The sequence below is a fragment of the Microcaecilia unicolor genome, chromosome 4 (assembly GCF_901765095.1).
Source record: "Microcaecilia unicolor chromosome 4, aMicUni1.1, whole genome shotgun sequence".
Classification (NCBI taxonomy): Eukaryota; Metazoa; Chordata; class Amphibia; order Gymnophiona; family Siphonopidae; genus Microcaecilia; species Microcaecilia unicolor.
Window position 1 is genome coordinate 24,083,360 of NC_044034.1, and position 27,925 is coordinate 24,111,284.

The following is a 27,925-nucleotide window of genomic DNA, read 5'->3' on the forward strand; positions in this document are numbered from 1 at the left end:
TTTTTTTTTTCTTTGAAAATGGCCATTTCCTAGATGTTTTCTAAACATTTTGTGCTGAGAGCATCTATCTATTTTTGACCATTTTTGAAAAAAAAAAAAGAGGTCCAAGTGGGAAAAAACCATCCAAGTAAAAAAATGCACAAAATCAAGTCATTGGGATGTATTGGGGGGGGGGGGGCAGTATACTTAGCAGACTGGCCACACAGACATCCCAGCAGAGCAGTGGGGCACCCTAGGGGACGCTGCAGTGGACTTCGCATAGAAGCTCCCAGGTACACATCTCACCCTTACTCCCTTATATTGTACGGTGAGCCCTCCAAAACCCACCAAAAACGTACTGTCCCCAACTGTACACCACTATAATAGCCCTTATGACTTCAGGTGTCACCTATATGTGGGTGCAGTGACTTTTGGTGGACTGACACTTTCCACCACAAGTGTAACAGTTAGAGTGGATTATGGGCCAGAGCCCCCTTCTCTACAGTGCACTGCACCGACCACTAGGTTTCTCCAGGGACCTGCTGGCTGCTCTCATAGGACTGGCCATAACATCTGAAGCTGTCATAGAGGCTGGTGTGTACTGTTTTTTTTTTCACATATTTGGGGGGATCAGTGCTCACTGGGGGAGTAAGGGTTGTCATTCCTTTATTTCTCCAGTGGTCATCTGGTCATTTAGGGCACTATTTTCTGACTTACGTCATTATTAAAACTAGTCTAAACCAAAACATCCAATGTTTTTGTTTTCTTCCAATATAGCAGAAAAACATCCAAGTGTTAGGAACACCCAAACCACCCAAACTACGACATGCCTCCTTATGATTTGGATGCACTGCAGACTAACAGCTTAAAAAACATCTAAAAATGGGTTTCGAAAACAATGATTTAGGTGTCTTTGCGAAAAAAAACATCTATGTGCCAGTTTATGCCTCTTTTTGGACGTTTTTCTCGCAAGTCTCCCAAGTGCTTTTCCGTCACATGTGTACATGCAACGTATAGTGGAAGACGACACATTCCTACCTTAACAGAACAGGCTAAGAAATGGTTCTCAGATGGTAGGACAAATGAATGAATGAAGTTTGAGGCAGGATATGAAAAGGGGAGAGAGATTTGGTGTAGTCAGAGACCACAGTTCACTGATTCCAGGTAGAGGCTGAACCATGTGGTGGTCCAGTTGACCATCAGTTGTTCCATCCTATTCCTCATTCTTCACCTGTGTTGACGCCACCTCTAAGATGATTTCCCACTGCATGTAGTGACGAGACCACTTTTATCCTTTCATGGACTATGGAATGACTTGATCTGGATGTAACAAAAGAGAGGGAATGAAGTACAAACTAAAGTCCAAACAAAAAAAAAAAAAAAAACAGCACCACGGGCCTTTAAAAATGGAACACAGTTCTTTAATGAATGAGCCTTGACAAAAAGACCCGACACGGGTCGTGTTTCGGTGACTAGCACCTGCGTCAGGGGTCTACATAGAATACAAAACATAGAAATAATATATTAAAAAATTTTTTTTTAAATATAATGGGTAAAACCAAAGATTAATATTTAGACTCATCAAGCATACATATATAAGCCTATATAAACACCTAAAGCATTTAATATTTTAACATTGCATTTAATATTTTAACATTCTCATATATTATTATATAGTAATTTGAAAATAAATGGATAATTAATCAAAACAAAAATGGTAACTCACCACAGTGATGACGTGGAAAACTTGGGGAATAACTCGAATATATTCCTCTACAATATATTATTCCTTACTTTTGGACAAAAATTTTTCATATATTAATATTATATGTTTAAAACGCTTATTTTAATTATTTATAATATATTTTATAAAAAGGTCATATTATATAATACTGGCTATAACTAAATTTCATATTCATAAAAGCTTAAACTAACAGGTCAAAAATAAATTTTTTAAACATTTTAAAATATACAATAAATTTCAAACATTACACTGATAATATCATAAACCTTCAAAAACATTCAAATCAGCACAGAAATGAATAAATATATACATCTTCAAATATAAAAAAGCCAAAACTATAATATCTAGTGGCATTACTTGATCTTAATTTAAAAAAAAAAACATTTTGTCACTATATGTGTATGTGTATATATATATATATACACACACACACACACACACACATATATATATATATATATATATATATATATATATATATATATATATATATATATATGTGTGTGTGTGTGTGTGCATGCATACACACATATATATTATAGCATTAACAGGGCTTCTATTATCTTTTGGAGCTCTGGGTATATTTGTTTTGTTATCTGCCAATCACAATTAATTATACAAATGGCATCTTGAATAGTGACAAAGGGTTAACAGGGCTTTTATTCACATATATATGTTTCTCACATCAGCATTCATTTAATAAAATGTCTTCAATATTTCTTTTAGAACATAGCAAAAATGATTTTCATAAGCAATAAAATACTGACTTTCATTTTAACTCAAGTGTCAAAAGAAAAAAAATCTGTATACCTCAGACTGTGTTGCCAAAGAGAAGGGTTTCAAATGAAGGGTTAGGCACTATAGTACCTAACTTAGAAACTTCCTATAGTATTTGCTGCCTCATGATTTGACAACTTTTATCAATTGCACAATCCTCTTGGTAATGTCTGTGGCATTATGGTTTGTTATACTTATTGAAACCCTTCTCTTTGGCAACACAGTCTGAGGTATACAGATTTTTTTTCTTTTGACACTTGAGTTAAAATGAAAGTCAGTATTTTTTGCTTATGAAAATCATTTTTGCTATGTTCTAAAAGAAATATTGAAGACATTTTATTAAATGAATGCTGATGTGAGAAACATATATATGTGAATAAAAGCCCTGTTAACCCTTTGTCACTATTCTAGATGCCATTTGTATAATTAATTGTGATTGGCAGATAACAAAACAAATATACCCAGAGCTCCAAAAGATAATAGAAGCCCTGTTAATGCTATAATATATATGTGTGTATGCATGCACACACACACACAGAGATATATATATATATATATATATATATATATATATATATATATATATATATATATATATATATATATATATATGTGTGTGTGTGTATATATATATATATACACATACACATATAGTGACAAAATGTTTTTTTTTTTTAATTAAGATCAAGTAATGCCACTAGATATTATAGTTTTGGCTTTTTTATATTTGAAGATGTATATATTTATTCATTTCTGTGCTGATTTGAATGTTTTTGAAGGTTTATGATATTATCAGTGTAATGTTTGAAATTTATTGTATATTTTAAAATGTTTTAAAAAATTATTTTTGACCTGTTAGTTTAAGCTTTTATGAATATGAAATTTAGTTATAGCCAGTATTATATAATATGACCTTTTTATAAAATATATTATAAATAATTAAAATAAGCGTTTTAAACATATAATATTAATATATGAAAAAATTTTTGTCCAAAAGTAAGGAATAATATATTGTAGAGGAATATATTCGAGTTATTCCCCAAGTTTTCCACGTCATCACTGTGGTGAGTTACCATTTTTGTTTTGATTAATTATCCATTTATTTTCAAATTACTATATAATAATATATGAGAATGTTAAAATATTAAATGCAATGTTAAAATATTAAATGCTTTAGGTGTTTATATAGGCTTATATATGTATGCTTGATGAGTCTAAATATTAATCTTTGGTTTTACCCATTATATTTAAAAAAAATTGTAAAAATATATTATTTCTATGTTTTGTATTCTATGTAGACCCCTGACGCAGGTGCTAGTGACCGAAACACGGCCCGTGTCGGGTCTTTTTGTCATGGCTCATTCATTAAAGAACTGTGTTCCATTTTTAAAGGCCTGTGGTGCTGTTTTTTTTTTTTTTTGTTATGACTTGATCTGGAGAAATCTTTCAATGGTTTGACCTGTGGCCTTATCATTAAAGAGCCTGCAATGAAACCACACCAAACTCGGACCCTTAAAGTTCTAGCCAAGGATGCACAGAAAGGAATCATTTTCATTGCTCCAGATGTTCTACTAGAGTTGCATATATGGGCTTAAAGCAGACAATTTACACAATGACGGGGGGGGGGGGGGGCAATTCAGTAAATAAGGCGCCGATTACATGTGTAAAAGATTACAAATATACTTGCTTAAATGTCAAAAGTCTGCTTAAGTACTCTTCTGTAAATACTTAATTTTACATGGTGAGCGTGCGTTTATGTGTCAAACCCAGAAATTCAATGCTGGGCCATGTCCAGGCACTGACATTCGGTTTCTGGAGTTGGCACCCTCAAGCCACCTAAACATGGATGCATTATTATAGAATTACCCTCCAAATTCAGAAAATAACTAATGTTGCCAGCAGGGTCGTATCTGGACTCCGGCGGTAGGGGGCGCCAGAGCCAGAGGGAGGGGGCACATTTTAGCCCCCCCCCCCCCGCCATTGTCAGAGCTCCCACCGCCACCAATGACTCTCTCCACTCCCCTCCCGCCGCCAACCCTCCCCTGCTGCCGTTGCTTACTTTTGCTGGCGGGGGGCCCCAACCCCCGCCAGCCGAGGTCCGCGTCCACCTGCCGCTGCCTTAAAAACTACTTCTTCAGCCGGTGGGGGACCCCAAACCCCCGCCAGCCGCCCCGCGGTGTTTAAAATTCATCTTCGGCCTCCGTGGCCGTGCTGCTGTTGATAGGAGCTGTTGAATCCACTTCGGAGTCTGACGTCGTTGTACGTGCTGCGACGTCAGACTCCGAAGTGGATTCAACAGCTCCTATCAACAGCAGCACGGCCACGGAGGCCGAAGATGAATTTTAAACACCTCGGGGCGGCTGGCGGGGGTTTGGGGGTCCCCCGCCGGCTGAAGAAGTAGTTTTTAAGGCAGCGGCAGGTGGAAGCGGACCTCGGCTGGCGGGGGTTGGGGCCCCCTGCCAGCAAAAGAAAGCAACGGCAGCGGGGGAGGGTTGATGGCGGTAGGGGGGTCCAGGGCAAAATCTGCGGGGGCCCAGGCCCCTGAGGCCCCATGCAGATACGCCCCTGGTTGCCAGGTCCATGTTGTTGGGCATTTCACAAGGTTTTCATGGCAAACTCTGCTCTGCTCACCTGTCTTCAGCAAAATGAATTGTTCAATGAATTTTACGACTGAAAAATTTTACAAAAAAAGATGTTTTCTCATTTTTTTTCCTGCCGAGCTTCATTGCACAAAAATAATTGCAGAGAACACCTCCAGCTCTCTCGATTTCTAAATGAGGCAAAGCAAATTCTCATGTCTTTAGCGTCATTATGGATTGCATTGTTTCGTTACCTACAAGTTCAAGGGGGCAATTCTATAACTTAAGGCCTCGACGTAGGTGCCACAGTGGTGCATGCTGAGTGTCTATTCTGTAACAGCATCTGGATACACCTACACCATTATAGAATATTAGTGTAAGGCCACTTTGGCACACCAAACTTTAGGCGTGAGCACTTTTGCCAGGTTGATGGCTGTTATAAGTTGGTTCAACTAAGTGTGCCATGCAATGCGTGTAACTGATAGTATTCTATGAGTTGTGTGCATCGCTTGGTGACGTGCTCCACCCACATGTATGCTACCTTATAGGATCACAATACCAACAAGCCCAGCTCCAATATATGTTTCTCCAAAGTTCACTTTAGAAGTCAATTATAAAGGTACTGTTGGATCTGTCAGATACACATGCTTCAACATTAGGCTATGTTATTTGAGCCAAGCATGAATATAGGATGAGCATGTAATCTTTAGCTAGATTTTCTTTTTAATCATTTTTTTCTCAAAATTTAGTATAGACAAAATACTTATCTTTATTTCTTCTTAAATTTTTCATTTTGAAGTATAGGTAAAAAAAAGTATAGGAGACACTTCAAAACCGAAATTAATTCACGTTTCGCTGATGGCTGTCTCAAGGTCTGTCCCCGTGTTGGTTCTCATTCACTGCGGTTATAAGCACGGAGACAGACCTTGATGACTATTGCATGCTTGTCCTGTATTCATGCTTGGCTCAAATAACATAGCCTAATGGTTGAAGCCTGCGTATACCTTTATAACTGACTTCCAAAGTAAACTTTTGAGAAATATATATTGAAGCTGGGCTTGTTGGTATTGTGGAATCTTTGCCTCCTCCTTAACTATAGAGCTGATTGGTGCTTATTTGGTAGGATAGACCTTATAGGATCATGCATGTTGCACATAAGTGCCAATTAAGACACCACTTACATGTGCAAAATGGTCATAACTGTTATAGAATTGCCTTGCCCATGATTCTAGACTGGTTGGAAAGATACAGTATGATTTACTACGCAAAGTATGCCACATCCCGGTAGATTAAGTGGTCCTATAGAAAACTGGAGTCCCTCGGAGGTTCTGATTCATTTTATTATTATTATTATTTATTATTTATTGCATTTGTATCCCACATTCCCCCACCTTCATTTTATATGACCTACCTATGAATAAGCTGGGGGGGGGGGGGGTGAAGTACATGTGTTTTTGAGACCAGGGCCTTCTCATGAGAGTACCGTTGGGGTCTTTAAAGCACATGCACTGCATCATCTCTAGATTCTTCTTGCATTGTTGTAGTAGAGGGTGTCGAAATTTGCCAAGCAAGCTCCACAGTTCATTCTTTGCTTCCAGTGAAAGAGTTTTACTGCATTTATTAGGATTTATTTACCGCCTTTTTGAAGGAATTCACTCAAAGCGGTGTACAGTTATTTGCTAAAAGGCAGAAGATGGGGTTTGGAACAACTTCAGAAGCTTCTGCTCTCTCACTTGCTTTCAGAAGGCTCATCTTTGTATCTGACCTTCTAGCCATCTCTCTGAGAGGCCTGCATTTTGGTTCATGCTTTTACTGTTGGGGTGTTCAGCGAGGGCGCATTGACTATGAAGTCTGCTGTCTACTGTTTCTTCTCAACTAGGAGAGGGCTATTGAATGTGATGACTACTAACTGACCTTTGATTTCTTTCTTTCTTTTCTTTTTTTTTTTTTTTGTTTCCTCATTCTTGCACTGTGGGTTTTCTTCTTATTGCTCTGACTGGTTTGCATGTTCCTGCTTTTTCTCTCTCTTTCTCTTTCTGCTGCATTCTGGCATCTCAGTTTTCACATGATCAGGTAATTCAACTTTCTTTCTGCCCTCTTCCTCCTCAGCAGCGCTCGCCTCTCTCCTGGCACTCACTGCAGACTAGGATATGCACACAAACTGAATGACTGAAAAAACCAAGTTATATATACAGAAAAATTCTCTGGATATTGATCAAAGAAACTAAATTGCCATAATATTTTCTGTTAAAGACAGATTCAGAATGAGTTCTTTGAAACATGTACTAATGTTTCTAAAGCTTATTCCCCCTTATGCCCAGTAGGGACTGAGAAAGTGCTTGCATAGAATATGTAAACTGCTTTGGTTGTACCACAGTGGCAGTATATCATGTCCGTGAACCTTTACCCTTTATCTTTATAAGAATATGTGGGAAGTCTTAACCATTTTAGGAGCAATTTTTACTAAACAACCTAGCAGCAGAATGCACCTACATGTGTCTGAATAGTTAATCTTTAAAATGAATTTACCATGCTTTGGCTCACCAACTTTCCACCGAGGGTACCTCCGATTGGAGGCCATATAACTGTTCTAGACTAAGGACCCTGTTTACTAAGGTGTGTTAGCATTTTTAGCGCATGCTAACGCTAGAGACACCCATAGGAATATATGGGTGTCTCTAGCATTAGCACACGTTAAAAACGCTAGCGCGTCTGCAGCGCAGCTTAGTAAACGGGGCCCTAAGTTAATGATAATTTTTGATAATGTTTTATAAATTTTACACTGTACTGTGGAAATTAACATTTTTTAATGGTCTTTTCTGGAACTGTGGAGAATTTTATTTGCGGTGATGTTATCAAAATGAAGTTGTAGGCAGTTTCGTCCTGCTACACCTCATTTTGACGATCGTGGAAGTCTTTGATTAGACCATCCTGTATTTGATATATTTTTGGGGTACTGCTCAAGACGAACCAGTAATTCAAAAATGTATTTATGTAATCTGCTGGGTTGGTCGTGAGCCCTTGAGCCTAGGCCGAGGCCCGCTGATAGCAGGGACCAAGGCCTAGGGGAGACCGACCCGCCACTACACACCCCAACTATCCAACACCCCTAGCCTACCCACACGCAGCACCTCAGGAAGAAAGGGAAATAGGCATTCAAGCGGGCCTCACGGCCGAACCGGAACCGATACACTCAGAGCCACTCGTACGGGCCTCACAGCCGAACCGGAACCGATACACACACAGGGAGGGGGAAAAGGAACACCGGAGTGCCAGCCACGCACTGAATAAGCAAGCACGGAGGCTCCACAGACCCAGGACAGAACCTTCTCCCCCGACTAACAAGGAGAGACACCAAAGGAACCAGAGCGGGGAGCCACACCCTCCCAGGGGACTAGTGCAGGAAGGGCAAACTAACACAGGAAGCACCCTGTAATCACAGGAGGATACGGAGAAAACAACAAGAAGACTGCCCTGCCACACGAGCACCGCAGCCAGGAACCCCCCCCAGGACAGAAGGGAAAATGAACAAACTAGAACCACAGCAGCCAGGCACCGGGACAGGAAACAAAGGTAGACTAGCCCTCAAACCAGAGGCCAGAGGAAAAACACAAAAGGGATGAGGAAAATCCCCTGTCTAACTACACAGAGGACAGAGGCAGAGACACAGTACACAAGGGGTTAAACTTACTGAGCCAGAAGGCAGAGGCAGAGGAGAACACTAAGTAAACAAACAACCTGAGGGAAGGCTCCCAGCAAGTCTGTGGCCAAATGGGAGAAAAGCCCCCACTGAACTAACAAAGCAGCTGGCCTCCCACAGAGAACTGCAAGCAGCAGGGGGGGGGGGGGGGGGGGGAGAGCCCAGCTGGAGGCAGGTGAACTGATTACCCACACCCCCCACGCTGACAGAAAAGCAAACTAAACAGCAGGCTGAGTACACATACAGACACACACACACTGCCCCGAGATATCCCAAACAAAGGGAAAGTAATTGAACCCCTCGAAAGTAATTGAAATCCCTCAACAGGGAATACAGATACACAACCAGATTAACGTTCTGACAGAGAACTGTAAAGGCTTTAGGCTGCCAAGAAATGTAAAGCCAAAGCAGGGAAAGCAGGAGCATATGGGCTTAAATACTACCCACTGACGTCAGCTCAAACCCTGACAGCCAATCAGGAATGGAGTCCACAACCCTCCTTCCAGACCGTCAGAATCATAACAACTTACATCGCTCAAGACTCCTGAGGCAGGCCTGTGGCCGAAACACAGTACTGTCAAGTCTACAATAAAGTTTTTTTTTTTAATATACCACCATAGTCTCGACGTCCTGAAGTCATTGGTCCACTTCCCACTTTGTTTTTTCTCTATTTGCACCCCGTGGGATTTTGCGTTCATCCACTCTGTGGAGAGCCTTCCCTGATATCAAAATGAAAAATGAAGTGGAGGAGTGGCCTAGTGGTTAGGGTGGTGGACTTTGGTCCTGAGGAACTGAGTTCAATTCCCACTTCAAGCACAGCCAGCTCCTTGTGACTCTGGGCAAGTCACTTAACCCTCCATTGCCCCATGTAAACCGCATTGAGCCTGCCATGAGTGGGAAAGCGCAGGGTACAAATGTAACAAAAAAAAAAAAGAATTTACATACACATTTGAAAAGCAGCCTGTTTGTTTTATGGCTGGATCCACCCACCCTTCACCCCAACACTATCTGTAGTCCGTAAGGATATTCAGAGGTGCTATTCGGATAGTGCTGTGGAATAACCAGGTCTGCAGAACTTACCAGATAGCAGATGCTGTTGTTCTGATAAGTGCTTTTTTCATATTTTGTATATTTGCTGAGCACCTGCTTTATGTATATAATAACTCTGAAGAGTGTTTTAAGCAAAAGACACTGTTCTACACATGCAAGTTGCTTCTAAACATATCTCCATAAAGACAAGTTGGCCCTCCAGTCTGACCAGTTATTCTTGTCTTTTATGCAAGGAACTGGGGATCTCTTATCTAATCTTTTTTTTTTTTTTATTGCATTCGATTAGTGCTCCAGTTCTAGGCAGCTCACAACAAAACACCACAAATTAAATAATATCTTTTAAAAATAACAATAAGCAAAAAGACTCATTAATTAAGCTTAAAAAAAACCCTAAAATTGTCTTACGAAAATGCTTGCTGAAAGAAATGTGGTCAACAAGCATGATTAATACGCAGATGTTAATAGTAATTAATCCAATCCAGTTTGTGAATTAGCCTGCATTAGTTCCAGAAGGAGATTCAAGGCGATTAACATCATAAAAACTCATGACTAGCATAAGGAATAACAATCAATATTAACTGCGTTAACGTTATGCTAACTGCCATGGGCTGAATTGAGCATCCTCCTTCCTGAAGAGACTCCTGCCCAGAAGGCTCACCCCCTTCCAAAAGCCGCTCACCTGGAAGACCCCCTTTCCCTCCCATAAGGATGCCCTGGTGGTCTAGTGTAGGGCAGGCAGGGGCAGTTCTCAGTTGCTCCTGCCTGTGCCTGCTCTGACTTCAAAATGGCAGTCATGATCTCTAGCAATCGTTCTTCCAGAGTAGGAATTCTTTGGGAGGGCAATGCTCTTGTTGTGGAGGGGGGGGGGGGGGTCCCTTCTCTTTTGAGGGAAGATGCTCTTGTGGAGGGATCTTCAGGAAGAGGGAGCTTTTGGGGAGGGAAATTCTCTTGGGGGAGGGGGGGTGATGCTTTTGGAGATAAGGTCTTCAGGAGGGGGCTCTTGGGGATGGGGCTTTGTACGGGGTTAGATGCTTTGGGGGAATCAAGAGGAGGGTGGATGCTCCTGCAGATGGACTCCGGGGAGGAGGAGTGGATGGGGGGAGTCCAGGAAGGGGAGTTCTTCCAAGGGAGGTGGGCTGTTTGGGAGGGGTGTGGATGCTCTTAGGGGTGCTTTGGGCTGTTCAGCAAAATGAACCCCATGATTAAAAATGCTATTAATTGTAATTAACATTTGTAATTGGCTGATTAATCATGATTACAAATTTTGATTGAACAGCTATATATTTAATACGTTTATTTGCTCGATACATTCTGATGCATTCCTGGGGTGTACTGTGCAAACACAGTTTGTTATTACATTTCCTCAGTGGCGTATGCAGGACTCGCCTCACAATAATCTTGGAGCATTCAGTTGGTCTTGGCTCAATGTGCCCTCAGCCATGCAATGCACACAACCCTAGAAAACTTTTAATATTTTATTTAAATTGCCATGACTTTAGAGCTTAAAACTCTAATTCATACAGGGCCCCTTTTACAAAAACACGCTAGCATTTTTAGCACTCACTAAAAATATATTCCTACGGGTGTCTCGCATTAGCGCATGCTAAAAGTGCTAGCGCACCTTTGTAAAAGACCCCCTTAGACATTTTTTTAAAATTGGTTTAAGTGGCTCCTTTTTCTGCAGTGAGGCCTTTACATCAGCTTCCTATTTAACGTTTATTGTCCTTTCAGTATTGGCAACATTGCATGGTCCTTTTAGTGAGACTGCTTCTGGGTCTTTCTTCCCTTTAATTGTTGTGTTTTAATGGAAAGAATTCTGATGTATCTGTGGTACTGGACGCTTTCCAGAAGGCGATGGTAGGCTGTATGTGATGTTGCCCCAGCTCCTCCCTGAAGATGCATGCTATCCGCCTGTGCCTTCTCCGTGGAACTGTCTCTCATTATTAGCACTTGAATGGCTGCTGAAGTTAAGGTGCACCAGTCTCTATGGTTGCTGTCTGTCCCCCACACAACTGCCACAGTTCATTCCTCTATGTAAATGATTCACTTTGGAAATATTTTTAATACAGAGACGTGGCCAATCAGATTAATTTTGATCAAACAGTTGACTTTTTATGCCAGGGTTTTTTTTTGTTTGTTTTTTGTCTTTGTTTAAATTCCAGTGTAATTTTTAATTATATACTATTTATTTTCTCTTTCTAAAAAGGGGTATATCAAATCAATAAACCAAACCAAATCAAATCAATAAACCAAATGAAATCACACAACAAATTAAAAAATGATTTTGTGGAAACTATTATAAAGAATACAATTACAGAACACATAGACAAACATGGTTTAATGGGACAGAGTCAGCATGGATTCAGCCAAGGGAAGTCTTGCCTCGCCAATTTGCTTCATTCCTTTGAAAGCATAAACTAACTTGTGGATAAAGATGAGCTGGTTGATGTAGCGTATCTGGATTTTTAGAAAGCTTTTCATAAAGTTCCTCATGAGAGACTCTTGAGAAAATTAAAAAGTCATGGGATAGGATTAGAAATTGGTTATTGGACAGAAAACAGAGGGTAGGGTTAAATGGCATTTTTCTCAATGGAGGAGGGTGAGAAGTGGACTGGGACCGTTGCTATTTAACATATTTATACATGATCTGGAAAACAGAAAAATGAGTTAGGTGATTACATTTGAAGATGACACAAACTATTCAAAGTTGTCAAAGCACATGCGGATTGTGAAAAAATGCAGGAAGACCTCAGGAAATTGGAAGACTGGGCATCCAGATGGCAGATGAAATTTAACGTGGACAAATGCAAAGTGGTGCACATTGGGGAAGAATAATCCAAATCTTAGTTACCTGATTCTAGGGTCTACCTTAGGAGTCAGCACTCAAGAAAAGATCTAGGTGGAGGTGTAGACAATTAGCGTGCGCAGGGGTAGATGTTGTGTTTCTGCATCCCGAGTGGCATTTTTGTCGTTGACATTAACAGTGGCAGTGTCAAGCTAGTCCAGTGGCTTACTGGCAACTGCATTCAGAGGACCAGGATTTGATTACTGGGCTGGCCAGGGATAGTGAGGGAATATCTGCCAGTCACTGGATGATGACGACAAATGGGAAGATTGAGTGTCCACATTGGTATGTTTCAGGGCAGTGTGACTTATGGCTCTTGGTCAGAGATTGTCACTGGGGTGGCTGGGTTGAGTTGGGAAGCAGATGTATAAATGGGAGAAATCTCCTGAGGAGTTGTGAATAAATACTTATGGCCATGTAGCTCAGCAGAGGCTAGTTCCAATTGCGCTGGAATCTCAACAAACCAGGAAGAAACTGGTACTCCAATGCCCTCCACCCATTTCAGTCAGGTTTTCATAATTGTCACAGTGCTGAAAATCTTCATGTCTCTCTTTACGACACTATTCGAATGTCCCTCGATCTCCGTTTCACTGTAATCTTGGTTTATCTCGACCTATCCTCTGCATTTGATCTTGTTGGTCACGAACTCTTGTTGAAGCATCTTAGTTCTTGGGATTTCAGGTTGTGTTCACTCCCTGGCTCCAGAATTACCTCTCAAATCATTCCTACCAACTTTCCCACTCTGGTTCCCTATCCTCCACCTTAACCTGTTCACTTGGGCGTCTCCCAGGGCTCCATTTTATCCCCTACTCTTTTCAACATCTTTCTGGCACCCCTACTTAGTATCATTCAAGAGCAAGGTTGTCTCCCATTCTGTTATTCCGATGACATTCAAATTCTTTTCTGCTCACCCACTCCCTCTGCCCCACCAGACGCTTTGAACTCTTCTCTTACCGCAGTTTCCACTTGGCTAAAAGAAAATGGTCTTTTCCTAAATAAAGCAAAATGTGAAGTTATTGTTTTTTTAACCTCAGCTGCCCCTGCCACCCCTGCCCACTCTTGACAACACGCAGCATTGTTACAGTGACTCTTTTAAAGCCCTTGGTGTCATCTTTGACTCTAAACTGACTTTCAACATACAGATTATGAAATCAGTGCATTCTTTCTAGCAAAAAAGGTACCGGTACTGAAATGCCAGATCACCCTTCAGGGGTAGGGCGATCACTGAGGAACCCACCCCACAATAGCCAGGCCCCCTGCAACCAGTTACAGAATCTATGACCAGGCAGAATTGTTGTGTAGAGCCTGAGCTCTTTCATTAAAACTTGTGGACCATGGGTCAATTTTAGCAGGCAATGGAAAAGGTGCCGGTACTCAGTATCCCCAAGTACCCCCTCAAAAAACGCCCTGGATGAAATCCTCTTTCTTTGTTCTGTATCGCATTCGCTCAGTCCGGTCTTGTTCTCTCCTCTGTCCATCCATTCCCTCATTCTGGCATTGGTTATTACCCAAATTGATTACTGTAACTGCTTGTATGTTGGTCTTCCTCTGCACTCTTTTAAGTGTCTTCAGCTTATCCAATCTACGACAGTCAAGCTCATTCACCATGCACATCACTTTGATCACGTCACCCCTCTTCTTTGTCTTGAGCACTGTCTTGCCGTCTCCCTTCGCATTCGGTACCTTATGTTGGTCTTTAAAAGTCGTGCTCCCACTGCTTCTGCTTACTAACAGAAACGTCTGGTCCCTTATACTTCTTCACATCATCTTCGGTTCTCTTCAGGGAGCCTACTTTGTGTCCCTTCCCCTTCTGCTCTCCATCTATCTGTATCTTGAGATGCAGCTTTCAGTATTTTAGGCTCCAGGTTGTGGAATGATTTGCTCATCTCCTTAAGAGTCATTTAAAGCCCTTCTGAAATCTCTTCTTTTTTTCTTCCTCCTTCTCTCCTGACTAATCACTTCTACATTTTGTTCCTGCCTCTTCCTGCCGTTCGTGTTTGGTGCCTTTATTCCATTCCATTCCTTTCCCTTCCCCTCCCCCCTGCCCTCCACCCACATTGCAGAAGCTGCTATTTTAGCTTATTGTAAACCACATAGTTGCCTCTATAGGATCAACTTGCGGTATATCAAATGTCTGAAAATAAATAACTAGCGTGTTCCTTTCTCCCACAGTGAATTGCCAGATTTTTTGTTGTTGCATATTTTGGATTTCTTTTTCTTTTTTTTTTAAACAATGGTAGTGGTTTGGATGTCTATTCATGTCACCTTTCTAGTAGAACCAAGCTTGTAGCAACCTTGCAGTTGATGGCTTGTCTGCATGGATAGGAGCATAGGCTGTGACAGAAGAGGAAGGACCCATTGAGTCTTGTCCAATTTATTTTTCTCCTACTCTCCTTGGAAGCTGAGGATCTACTGTACTTAGACAGGCTTGTTTTTTATTGTTTGGTGCCTTACTTGGGAGGCTCCACACTTTCCATGAAAAAAGGGATTTGAATGTCTGTCCTGCTATTCGCCTCTGGACTGGTGCACAACACTTTTGACGATGGTACACCTCTTCTCTGCAAAGAGCACTAGCTACCCGTTTCATCCAGACTCTCTTACAAGCTACTCCTCCTGGTCCATAAGATCTTGCAATCTGGTCAACCCCTTATCTCTCCCAGTACCTGATCTTCTACTGCTCCTCCTAGGTTACTTCGTTCTTCACAGAACCTTCTACTACAAGTCCCTCCTGTGTGCTCTGTTTGTCTTGCCACTGTACACTCGTGAATCTTCAGTGTGATGGGTCCCCTCTGCTGGAACGCTCTTCCCTTGGCCTTCGGATGGAATCCTCCCTGCCTATTGTCAAAGCTCAACTTAAGGCCCATCTATTTGCTGCTGCTTTTGACTCCTGCTCTACTTCACTCATTGCTGGCTCAGCTAAGACTGCATAATAGTGTTCCTCCTTGTTTCTATCCTGGTTTGTAGCACTGTGGTGGCTTCTTGTTGTTTTTTGCTTATTTTCTTTAGCTATGCTTAGCTTAGTTGTATCGCTCCATGGTGCGACCGCACCTGGAGTATTGTGTTCAGTACTGGTCTCCGTATCTCAAAAAAGATATAGTAGAATTGGAAAAGGTACAGCGAAGGGCGACGAAAATGATAGTGGGGATGGGACGACTTTCCTATGAAGAGAGGCTGAGAAGGCTAGGGCTTTTCAGCTTGGAGAAGAGACGGCTGAGGGGAGATATGATAGAAGTGTATAAAATAATGAGTGGAATGGATCGGGTGGATGTGAAGCGACTGTTCACGCTATCCAAAAATACTAGGACTAGAGGGCATGAGTTGAAGCTACAGTGTGGTAAATTTAAAACGAATCGGAGAAAATATTTCTTCACCCAACGTGTAATTAGACTCTGGAATTCGTTGCCGGAGAACGTGGTACGGGCGGTTAGCTTGACGGAGTTTAAAAAGGGGTTAGATAGATTCCTAAAGGACAAGTCCATAGACCGCTATTAAATGGACTTGGAAAAATTCCGCATTTTAGGTATAACTTGTCTGGAATGTTTTTACGTTTAGGGAGCGTGCCAGGTGCCCTTGACCTGGATTGGCCACTGTCGGTGACAGGATGCTGGGCTAGATGGACCTTTGGTCTTTCCCAGTATGGCACTACTTATGTACTTATGTACTTATGTACTTATGTAGTTTTTGCTTTCCTGTCCCTGTTGTAGTTCCTTTAATTTCCTATTGTAAAAACCACCTTGATGGATTGTTCTCTAAGCGATATATCAAATCTAATAAACTTGAAACTTACTATATCTCTTGAGTACTTAGCTCAGTGTAATCATGACACTGATTCCAAAAGATGGCAGCAAACCATCTAAGATCCAGTACTTTGCCCTTCTAGGGGCTGATAGGTCTCCTTCCTATCCTCATGGCCCACTCAAACAGGCCTGGATTTCTGAAGAATCGCAATGAAACTGCCTAAGATATACTGTACATTTGGTCACTGAACCAGGTACATCTTTTCAATGAGTATAAGTGAGAGTGGGATGTTTGACCATGGAAATACCAATCCTGGAGGCAAGAAACTTAAAAAACGTGTTTATTGATGAAAAGACTTTTAAGTTTCTTTCCCGTGGGACGTTCGAGTTCTCCGCTTGGCTGCGGATTCTTCTGAACATCTCTTCAATGACCTAAAAACCAGCCCTATATTTGGGTGACGAGGATTGGAGCTGACAGTCACTGCTCTTGACAGAAGAATTGCATCTTTTACCCCTCCACCCAACGTTCTAATCTGGATTCCATGTTGTATTCAATAGAATGAGGCAAAGGTCTGGAGTTCAAGGATGAACCTATGCCGTTGTTTTCTGTTACCTCCTGAACGGCAGCTGTATACTGCAGTTGGGGACAGAATTGCAGACTTATGCTCTCCACACTCTCTCTCTATAGGGCCCAACTAAGGCAATAGTTTGTATGATTTCTGTTAGTTGTGAAAACCTGTTTAAAATGCTTATAGACCATTAAAGTTTCATTAGACATGAAAATACGGTTAGCAAGCTAAATATTGAATACACACACAACTTTTAACATAAGCCACACTTCCGTTGAGCTGTTTAATGTTCCTGTACCGTTGACATTCGTGTTGACGTCACCATGTTTCCCCTCTCTATCCTGCTAAATGCAAACTCCATATACCTGGTAACTGTAGAGAGAGGAAAGGACCAAGCGGCTGCTATTAACATTTTGCATGAACCCACTGTCCCTGTATTCTATAACAGGTTTGCCTAAATTTAAGAGCCTTTTGTGCGCTTAAATTTATAGAACACCGCCATTCACACGGTGGCCACGGGTAGGCCTGGTTGGGCAGAGGCCCACCCACTTGCAGCAGCACAGCAGCAATGCAGCTGGCAGGAATCCCCAAGCCCCGCCAGCTGAAGACTCCGGCATCTCTCCCTTCAGGAGATCATGGAGGGGTCATTTAACTCCACTCCCCCAACCTCCCCTCCCAAACTTGGTACCTTCAAGTCATTGAGTTTTTTTGCTAGCAGCCAGCAGGAGCATATTCCCACTACTCTTTCCAGCCCGAGTCTTCCCTCTGATGCAACTTCCCATTCGTGGGACCACAAAGTTGCGTCAGAGGGAAGGCTCAGGCCAGCGCAAGCAAGGGGAATGAGTTGCTGCTGGCAAAGACCTAAAGAATTTAAAGATATCTGTGGGAGGGTGGGTCAGGGGAGCGGAGTTAAGTGACCCCTTCATCGATCGCCTGAATGGGACAGAGAGATGACAGGGGGGAGGGCGGAGTTGTCATGCGCACCCACTTTGGGCTCAGGTTTGCTGAAATTGGGTGTCTGGCTGTGCCTCTGTCACACAGTAAGTACATTTAAACATATAAATGACAGTAGCATGCCTAACTGTTGTTCTAGGATTGTGCTAAAATGGCTTAGCTTGCAGTTGTTAGGGGGCGTTGTTGACAGGGGAAGGGAATGAGTGTGTTGTAGGCATGGCCAACATTTATGCAGGCTACATACAGAATACTGTAAGTTATGTGTGTAAATGTTGCATTTGTAGACACACCCATTTATGCCAGCTGTAGACACTGGGTAGGTCTACAGCTGGCATAAATGGGTGTGTCTACAAATGCAACAGTTTACACCAGCACCATATAAGGACACTTGCAGACTAGACCCATTTCCCACTCAAATATGGCACCTCAATGTTGGCACCCTGTTATAGAATCACTTCCTGTGTCTTTCTACTTGACCACCTGTTTTTTGCATTTGCCCGTGACCTTTTCCCCCTCTTGTGGCTCAAGAGTTGAAGAGTTGCTTGTTCACACAGTAACCAGGCCAGCATTGTAGCATCTGCTTCCGGACTGACCACTGGTAGTTGCTGGACCACACAATATTTTAGCTCGTGTAGATTCTTTCAACATGAGGCGAAATCAATGACCTTAACCAAAGTGTGACAGGATGTTGAAAGAAATATGGTTTCATCCTGACTCTTTTTGCTCTGATGGTACTGTTTATTCACCTAGGTGCCCTTTTACTAAGCGGCAGGCAATCCGGAACTATTGCTGGCCAAACATGGGCGCCGGCGCGATAGCTCCATCCCCCAGTGCGCGGCATTTCCGGCGCTAGTGGAAATATTTGAAAAATATGTCTGCAGGGGGTTACCCGGCAGTAATCGGGCAGCGCCGCACTCTGACCGGTCAGCGCCGGATTAGCGCGGGAGCCCTTCCCACCACCTCAATGGGTGGTGGTAAGTGCTCCCTCCCCAATGACAACATGGACAGTGCAATCTTACCGCATGTCCATTTCATTTTTCGTCCTTTTTACCCACTGCGGTAAAAAGGACCTTAGCGTGTAGCAAAAATGGCCGCTGTCGCTAGCGCAGGACCCCTTTTACCACAGCTTAATAAAAGGGCCCCTTAATTTTTGCATTCATATCAGATTAAAGTAGAGCAGTCGATGCTGTGTGATCATACTCTTCTAGCCCCCATGTTCTCCTAGTCCAGCGTCTGCTTTTTGATTGTTTTGGCTTCATATACAGCTTCAGGAGCATTACGGTTCTCCTGGGTGTGATGATCTAGAACAGGCTTAGAACATCCTTTGATAAGTTTCATGAGCTGCGTTAAGACACTGGAGGCTACTTGGTTTTCTTTGCCTTTCAAACAAGACGGGATTACAGCTCTGCTTGAGGGGAGGTCAGTCTTTGCAAAATTCCATCAAAACGCAATGGTCTAACATTTGTCTTAACTTTTTCTCCGTTACAGGTGGCGCCTAGGAAGCATAAGGACCTACAATCCCGAACAGATCATGCTTAGTGCTGCTGTGCGCAGAGCCAGCAGGGATGTCAAGATCATGAAGGAAAAATTAATCTTTTCAGGTACAGCAGCTGAAGAAGATGAAACATGGATTTTGCCTTGGACTGATACTGGAAATCAATAGAAGGTGGAAGGATGTCCGTCCGCCATCTCCTACCCAAAAACATTTGCGAAAAGAAAACTAACAAAGTGGTTAGAGGCGGTCGGGCTGATGTTCAAATAAAGCTGAGCGCCTGACGTACACTTCTCAGTTTAGTGGTTAGGGTGGTGGACTTTGGTTCCTGGGGAACTGAGGAACTGAGTTCGATTCCCACTTCAGGCACAGGCAGCTCCTTGTGACTCTGGGCAAGTCACTTAACCCTCCATTGCCCCATGTAAGCCACATTGAGCCTGCCATGAGTGGGAAAGCGCAGGGTACAAATGTAACAAAAATAAAATAGATACTATTGGAGATTCTACATGGAATGTTGCTACTATTGGAGATTCTACATGGAATGTTGCTATTCCACTAGCAACATTCCATGTAGAAGCCTGCGCGGCCACATTGGTGATCTGCAAGGGCCGACTTCTACATGGAATGTTGCTAGTGGAATAGCAACATTCCATGTAGAATCTCAAATAGTAGCAACAGTGGAGGAGCGGCCTAGTGGTTAAGGTGGTGGACTTTGGTCCTGGTGAACTGAGGAACTAAGTTCTATTCCCACTTCAGGCACAGGCAGCTCCTTGTGACTCTGGGCAAGTCACTTAACCCTCCATTGCCCCATGTAAGCCGCATTGAGCCTGCCATGAGTGGGAAAGCGCAGGGTACAAATGTAGCAAAAAAAAAATTTGCAATTCAACTTAAGCCTCTAACTTTTCAGTTAAAATTTTTCCTAACATTGGTATCCTAAAACTGAGGTTCTTAAATTTAGACTGCTGCCTACATTTAGGTGTGGAACTTCTCCTGACCTGGCTCCACCAACTTGTTAGGATTCTTAGGTGTCGTTTCACAAAGGTTCGCTAACGTTTTTAGTGCGTGCTAAAAATAAGCGTGCGCTCAACACTAGAGATGCCCACATATTCCTATGCTGGCTAGCAAAGAACCTGAGTATTATCAGAGGGAGCCAAAGGAGATCAATCAGACACCCAAATATTTAACCCATGATATTGCAATAAAAATATATTTTATAAATAATGGAGAGTTCTCAGAGTATAGACTCACCCAAGCGAGACTACATCGAAGTGATGTATATCTCTAAGGGTGGACAAGCTTCTCGATCATGGAACTTCTCCAAAGTTTTTAATTTTTTGTGTGAACAAAATACACACCCGTGCTCTCTTTGCAATGTTAATTAATAAACTACTTCAATATTTTTTAAAATGTCTGAATCAATCTCAACCTTCGCTGCGTCCAACCTCATACACATGTGAGAAAAACTTTTTATATGTATCAAGAAGGTATAACCCTTCGCACTTTCTCAATAAAGTATCTATGTGCTTGTAGTAATATCTTTAAGATACTTAATGTATTATATATCATAAAGCAAGACAATATAATCAGTTGGGCACTTAGTGTAAGCTAGTGAGGTGATCCACTCCCGGATGTAACTTAATCCAATATACGATGTTGAATCCGGTCAAGTGGAATCTTTTCCCTCAAGAGATTAAAGGGGGTCTGGACAGATTCCTGAAGGAAAAGTCCATTGATCATTATTAAATTTTGGGGTTTTGCCAGGTTCTTGGGGCCTGGATTGGCCGCTGTCGGAGACGGAGTGCTGGCTTGATGGACCTTTGGTCTTTTCCCAGCGTGGGAACAGGTCCAATATTATAGTCCCGGTTTCGAAGCGCTCCTGCACCTCTAGTAAATCATAGTGAGTCCGACTCTGCAGGGTTTCGTATACACTTCCTCAGGAACTCAGGTATGATATAACCAAATTAAAGCCAAGAAAAAATGCCCAATTTCGATTTTGCTGCACGTCCATTTCACAAAAATAAAAAATAGATCGGCACGCACCCAAAATCCATGCCCACACTAACGCACGCCATTTTTCAGCACACCTTAGTAAAAGGACCCCTTATTATGTTATCTGCCTTGTAGCCTTTTTGGTTAAAGTGGTAAAAGTGGAATAGAAATTCACTAATACATAACTTATCCTAAAGTTTGCTATTGGTTCATTTTTTACAATTTGGAAAAGGAATCACATGATTGATGTCTGACAAATGCGCAAGTTTTTTCAACCATGTAATAGTCTCAGAAACCACATTCTGAAATAGAAACATTGGGAGTTAGTTCAGCATGTTTTCAACCTTAAATCTACACAGCAGTTATGTGTCTTTTCACTCAATGTGTAATTAAATTCTGGAATTTGTTGCCAGAGAATGTAGTAAAAGTGGTTAGCTTAGCAGGGTTTAAAAAAGGTTTAGCTGGCTTCCTAAAAGAAAAGTCTATAAGCCATTATTAAGATGGAGTTGGGAAAATCCACTGCTTATTTCTTGGATTGGCCACTGTTGGAAACAGAATGCTGGGCTTGATGGACCTTCGGTCTGTTCCACTATGGCAATACTTATGTAGGTGTTCCCAAGGGTTTGTCACTGCCCACTGTGGAAGGGTTTTGCTTAACTAAGCTGCGGATTTGATGATCTGCTTTTACAGGAAGTCTAGAGTGTGGTCTGTGTAGGCAGACATGACCGCTTCATTCTTTTTCTGCACATTGTTTAGTTTGTGTCACACCTAAGTTTCCGTAGCCTCATTTTTTTTTTCACTCTTCATTCCAGAAATAAACAGCAGCATGGATAATTCAGAAGACCTTTCCTTGTGTTCAGAAAGCAGATACGATGGTTATTCGAATGAAGTCATTACCCCTATGGACCATCCAGATGTCAGGACATGAGTGGACTAGTGCAACTGATGGCACAAGAACTAGACCCTTATTTAATAATAATAATAAACCTGTGACGTCAGGGACGGGAATATTTTATGGAACTACTGAATCTTGTTTTTGCTATGTTTTTTTTTTTGTTTCTTTGTTTTTTTGTTTTTGTCCATGAAGGAGAATACTGATCTGGACTGTGTGACTAAATATATACATAAAGTCCTTTTGGTCCTTGTGTTCATGTGATTTCACGTGATTGTGGACAAGGGCACGAGTAGCTCCTCATGCAGCGCGTCGATCAAATTGAATTGTGGAAGAGCGGCTGGCAACAGATGTTCACCGTTACTCCCCGAGCATGGAACCTTGTTAAATATATACACCTATACGTGCAGAGTCCCGGAGGAGGGGGAGGGGGGTATTGCCCTGTGGATAACACGATTTTGTTTATGCTAGTGAGAGAGCTCAGAACGAGGGTCTCTTTCTGCAGCCACCGTCAGTCGCTCTTCCGTGAAAGTGCTTCAGGGAACAGAAGAGGGTCCCGTTCTCGTGCAGTAAATGAAAAATCACAAAATTCTTGCCCAGATTTCAGAAACTGCTGTCTGTGTAGTATAAAAGAATAAAATGTCTTGAGGGGGAGTATTCAGAGAGGTCGTAACCTGCTCACAACACACCTGTGCTACAAAACTCCAAAGCCCTTCGTGCCGCTGTGCACCACTAACACAGCAGAAGGCTTGGAAGATAACTGAAAAACCCTAGGTGCCGTTCACATATAGAAAAGGTGGATTTGCACCAGGGGCGTAGCCAGACTTCGGCGGGAGGGGAAGCCCGAGGTGAGGGGGCACATTTTAGCCCCCCCCCCCCCCGCCATTGCTGACACCCCCCATTGCCGACACCCCACGCCTTTGCCGACATCAACTTTGACCCCCCCCCGCCGCCAACCCTCCCCTGCCGTCACCATCGCCTACCTTTGCTGACGGGGGACCCCAACCCCTGCCAGCAAAGGTAGGTGACGGCGGGTTGGCGGCAGGAGGGGGGTCAAGAGGGTCATCGGCAGGGGGGTCCATGGCCCCACGTAGCTATGCCCCTGATTTACACGTAAGTGGTGACTTAGAGAAGGCGCTACGTATGCTTGTATACGACAACCCCCAGCGTGCTCTGCATAGGGAAAGGTGACGTCTGCTCGTGTTCTAGGCACTTCCTCAATTGTCCTCCTTATTTACTAATGGAAGTAGTACACTTATACCCCCACCCGCAATTTACATCTGCTCCAAGTCACTTGTTTTTTGGACCTGGAGCAGTGCGTGATGATTGGGTCACAGGTCTGCCTCCTTATTTTCTTGGGAAAGCTCCTTTCTTCCCGCTTGTTGTGCCTGTGCATTTAGAAATTTTGCCACAAATGTTATAATGCTACCTATGCACGTGTCTCCTATGTGCACAAGCGGAAGAAAAGAGGTTTTAATGCCCCTGTATAAGTCGTTGGTGAGGCCCCACCTGGAGTATTGGGTTCAGTTTTGGAGGCCGTATCTTGTTAAGGATGCAAAAAGAATTGAAGCGGTGCAAAGAAAAGCTACGAGAATGGTATTGGATTTGCATTATAAGACGTATGAGGAGAGATTTGCTGACCTGAACATGTAAACCCTGGAGGAAAGGAGAAACAGGGGTGATATGATACAGACGTTCAAATATTTGAAAGGTATTAATCCGCAAACGAACCTTTTCCGTAGATGGGAAGGCGGTAGAACTAGAGGGCACGATACGAGATTGAAGGGGGGCAGACTCAAGAAAAATGTCAGGAAGTATTTTTTTCACGGAGAGAGTGGTGGATACTTGGAATGCCCTCCCGCAGGAGAGGTGGTGGAGATGAAAACGGTAACGGAATTCATACATGTGTGGGATAAACATAAAGGAATCCTGTTCAGAAGGAATGGATCCTCAGAAGCTTAGCCGAGATTGGGTGGCAGAGCTGGTGGGGGGAGGCAGGGCTAGTGGTTGGGAGGCAGGGCTAGTGCTGGGCAGACTTCTACGGTCTGTGCCCTGAAAATGACAGATACAAATCAAGGTCAGGTATACACAAAAAGTAGCACATATGAGTTTATCCTGTTGGGCAGACTGGATGGACCGTGCAGGTCTTTTTCTGCTGTCATCTACTATGTTACTTATAAAATGGCCCTATCCTTTGTGTGTACTGCCACATATACACATCAGGGGCTTAGGCAGAGGTCCGTACATCTCCCCTAAGCCCTGCCAGCTGAAATGTCTGCTACCTGATCCCCCTCCCATGCTGCCTGAGTAGCGAAGAAGTCGGTGTCCTGCTTCATATGCTGATGCTGGCATTCCTGCACATGCTCGGTTCGTGCTGGCCTTCTCTGCTGCTCAGGTAGCATAACATTACATTGGGGGGCTTATATCCCACAAATACCTTTTGAGTTCTAAGCGGTTTCCAAGTATCCTAAGGGATATAGAGATCAGAGCATTCTTCTGAGAATTACAATGGTTATTTCGGTGACAAACAGAAATCTAAAGTGCATATTTCTTGAATAAGAAAGTTTTCATCTTCTTTCAAAATGTGAGGTACAGTGGTGAGGGACAGAACGTTCTGGCAATTTTTTTCTAAAGTCTGGCCACTTGAACGGCAAGAAATTCGTCAGTGAGCGCTAGTCTCTTCTTACCCTTCGAGGAGGGGAAGAGGCTCAGCCACAGACTGCTTGGGCATCCCCACCAGCTGTTCCATGGGTGTCACGTTTCTCCCCCACTTTATCTATACCACTGATACGGCACCTGGTCAAAAGAAACCAGACAAAAAAGTTCCCGACATAAAAGTCCCTGACAAAATAGACTCCTGACAAAACGGCCTGATGAAACAGATTTATTTTTGAATGGTATGAATTTGAAGGGTACAAAGAAGTGGAGGAGCCATAAATTACTGAGAAAGTCCATGGGCTTGTCACTTGAAAGTCCTGGCACCTGCCTATGGCTTGACTTCACTCTCCACACTTGGTATCTAGTGAGAATCATAAACCTGCTTGAAAACATAATCCAGCTTGATCAAGAGTCTATTTTGTCTTGGGTTGTTTTGTTGTGTGTTTTTTTGGGGAGGGGTTTTTTTTTGTCATGGTCTGTGTTGGGGTTTTTTTGTCGGTTTTTTTTTTGTATGGTCTGTTATGTCGGGGTGCCCACTGATAACACGTACATCTTCAGCAGTGCTCTGTGTAGTTCATAAAAGACTCAGGACTCGCCAATCTTACCAACCTTTTTATAAGATACTGGCCTAGGTTTTAACGGGCAGATTTCGATGCACATTTCTTCACCAACACAACCTATACAAACACTTCTTTTTTTATTATCCTTAGTGTAGAGCCCCGCCCCCTTTTATCTGATGCAGTTCCCACCCCAGATTTATGAATAAAGTACGTTTGGATGTAAGTTTGTCCATAAAGGTGGTTTCCAACTTGGCTTATGCAGCATTTGAACAAACAACAAAATGGAACTGGTGTTGAGTGGAGAAGAATCGAAGGAATGGTGGATATTTCAATAAACTTTATTAAAAGAGACCTGGCACGGAGTGTGTCTTGGCAGTCAGCCTGCTGTAGGGGACTAAAATGCAAACTTTCAAAGATCAAATGCCAGTATATAATGTTGAAAAACATAAATAAAAAGCGTACTGATATTTAAAAATATATAGCATAATTATATATAATGAAAAGTAAAAGGTTTCAGGAATTAGATGGGGTTTTTTTTAGAATCTGAGCCATTCAGCTTTGATTGGTGGTTTTTACAGTGAAAGGACATGAGTGAGACGTCTGACAAGATATGATATCATGCCATGGCATCAGCGGCGTACCAAGGGGGGGGGGCGGTCCGCCCCGGGTGCACGCCGCTGGGGGGGTGCCGCGCGCTTGTCGGCTCTGCTCGTTCCGTGCTCCCTCTGCCCCGGAACAGGTTACTTCCTGTTCCAGGGCAGAGGGAGCATGGAACGAGCAAAGCTGACAGGCGCGCGGCACCCCCCCCCCCTCCCAGCAGGTAAAAATGCCACCGGGGGGGTGTCCTTTTGCCAGGGGGGAGGGGGTGTCCTTCCGCCGGGGTGGGGGGGATCGCGCTGCACCCAGAGGGGGCGCATCGGCGATCCGCCCCGGGTGTCATCCACCCTAGGAATGTCACTGCATGGCATTACACATTAGCCCACAGATTCTATGGCGCAGCGATAAGCGCATAACTTTAATTGGCGGAATGAGGTAAATTAGCGTTTTTAACAGCACAAGCAATAACGAGCGCTAATTGGCAATAATGACAATTTATGCGTGGAAATTGGTAAGTGTATTCTATGAAGAACTGCACCTCAATTGCAAAGTGCAAACCGTTCGAAGTAAACGCACGTAGCTGAAAAGGGGGCGCGTTAGGGGCGTTCTGTGGGCATTCCAACAGTTATGCACGCAATTACAGAATAAACCTCACCGCCTAAATCTACGCACATGGATTTGCACCAGGTTTTTATTGGTGTAAATGAACACGCATAGCATTAGGCGCTGCAGTATTGATAATGTGTATTCTATATACCGCACCTTGATTTTATAGAATACGCTTATTTCCACGCGGTTTTTTAGGCATCCTATGTAGAATCTAGCCCTAATGGCCTTGCAGGGTGTTAAGGAAAAAGCAATACCTGGTGTGTGTGTGTGTGTTTATACTATCCCATGTAAAAATCTTCACACCTCTGTACATCGTTCACATTCTGCTGCCTGAAAAATATAGTTCAGAATGTTTTAAAGGAGTTAATTTCACTGGTCTACCCAAATTTAGGGGCCCTTTTACTAAGGCACGCTGAAAAATGGGCCTGCGCTGGTGTAGGCGCATGTTTCGGACATGCGCAGGCCCATTTTTTTCAGCGCATCTGCAAAAATGGCCTTTTTTGTGGCAGAAAATGGATGTGCGGCAAAATTAAAAACTGCGCGTGCCCATTTTCGGCCTGAGACCTTACCGCCACCCGTTGACTTATAAGGTCTCACGCGTTAACCGGGTGGTAATCGTCAGCATGCGTACACTGCTGAGTACTGCCGGGTAAGCGCCACACAGTGGAAAATTTCTACCGCGTGTTTTGGACACGCATCATAAATGGAATTACCACCCGGGGCATACGGTAGCCCGGCGGTAGTTCCAATTTGATGCATGTTGGACGTGCATAGGTGCCTATGAACCAGGGGCATAGCTACGGGGGCATGGGCCCCCACAGATTACGCCCTGGCCCCCTCTACATTTGACCTCCCCGCCGCCGCATCATCAGGTACCTTGTTTGCTGGTGGGGGCCCCCAATCTCCGTCAGCCAAAGAGTCTTCTTCAGCACCGGTTGACTCCGGCGCCTTCGTTGTGTGATCATCTGTTTCTGATGCCTTATGTCCTGCACCGTGCATGTAGCCTCCTGCAGGACGTAAGGCGTCAGAATGATCACACAATGAAGGCGCCGGAGTCGACCGACGCTGAAGAAGACTCTTCGGCTGGCGGGGATTTGGGACCCCCGTCAGCAAATGAGGTACCTGATGCGACGGCGGGGCGGGCGGCGGCAGGGGTTGCAGTGGCGGCAACAGGGGGGTCCAAAGTGGTGGTGG

At 43.2% G+C, this 27,925-nt stretch overlaps 1 protein-coding gene across 5 annotated transcripts in view; it reads left to right on the plus strand.

Annotated features, from left to right (window-relative positions):
- The window catches only part of GDPD5 (glycerophosphodiester phosphodiesterase domain containing 5), a 441,045-nt gene extending 417,915 nt beyond the window's left edge, over positions 1–23,130 (plus strand). For all 5 annotated transcript variants that reach the window (XM_030200038.1, XM_030200040.1, XM_030200039.1 and 2 more), the window contains 2 exons: positions 19,423–19,535; positions 22,228–23,130. In XM_030200038.1, coding sequence (XP_030055898.1) covers positions 19,423–19,535; positions 22,228–22,343 — 229 coding nt within the window. In that variant the 3' untranslated portion in view covers positions 22,344–23,130. The remainder of the gene's footprint in view (positions 1–19,422; positions 19,536–22,227) is intronic.
- Positions 23,131–27,925: the final 4,795 nt, after the last annotated feature.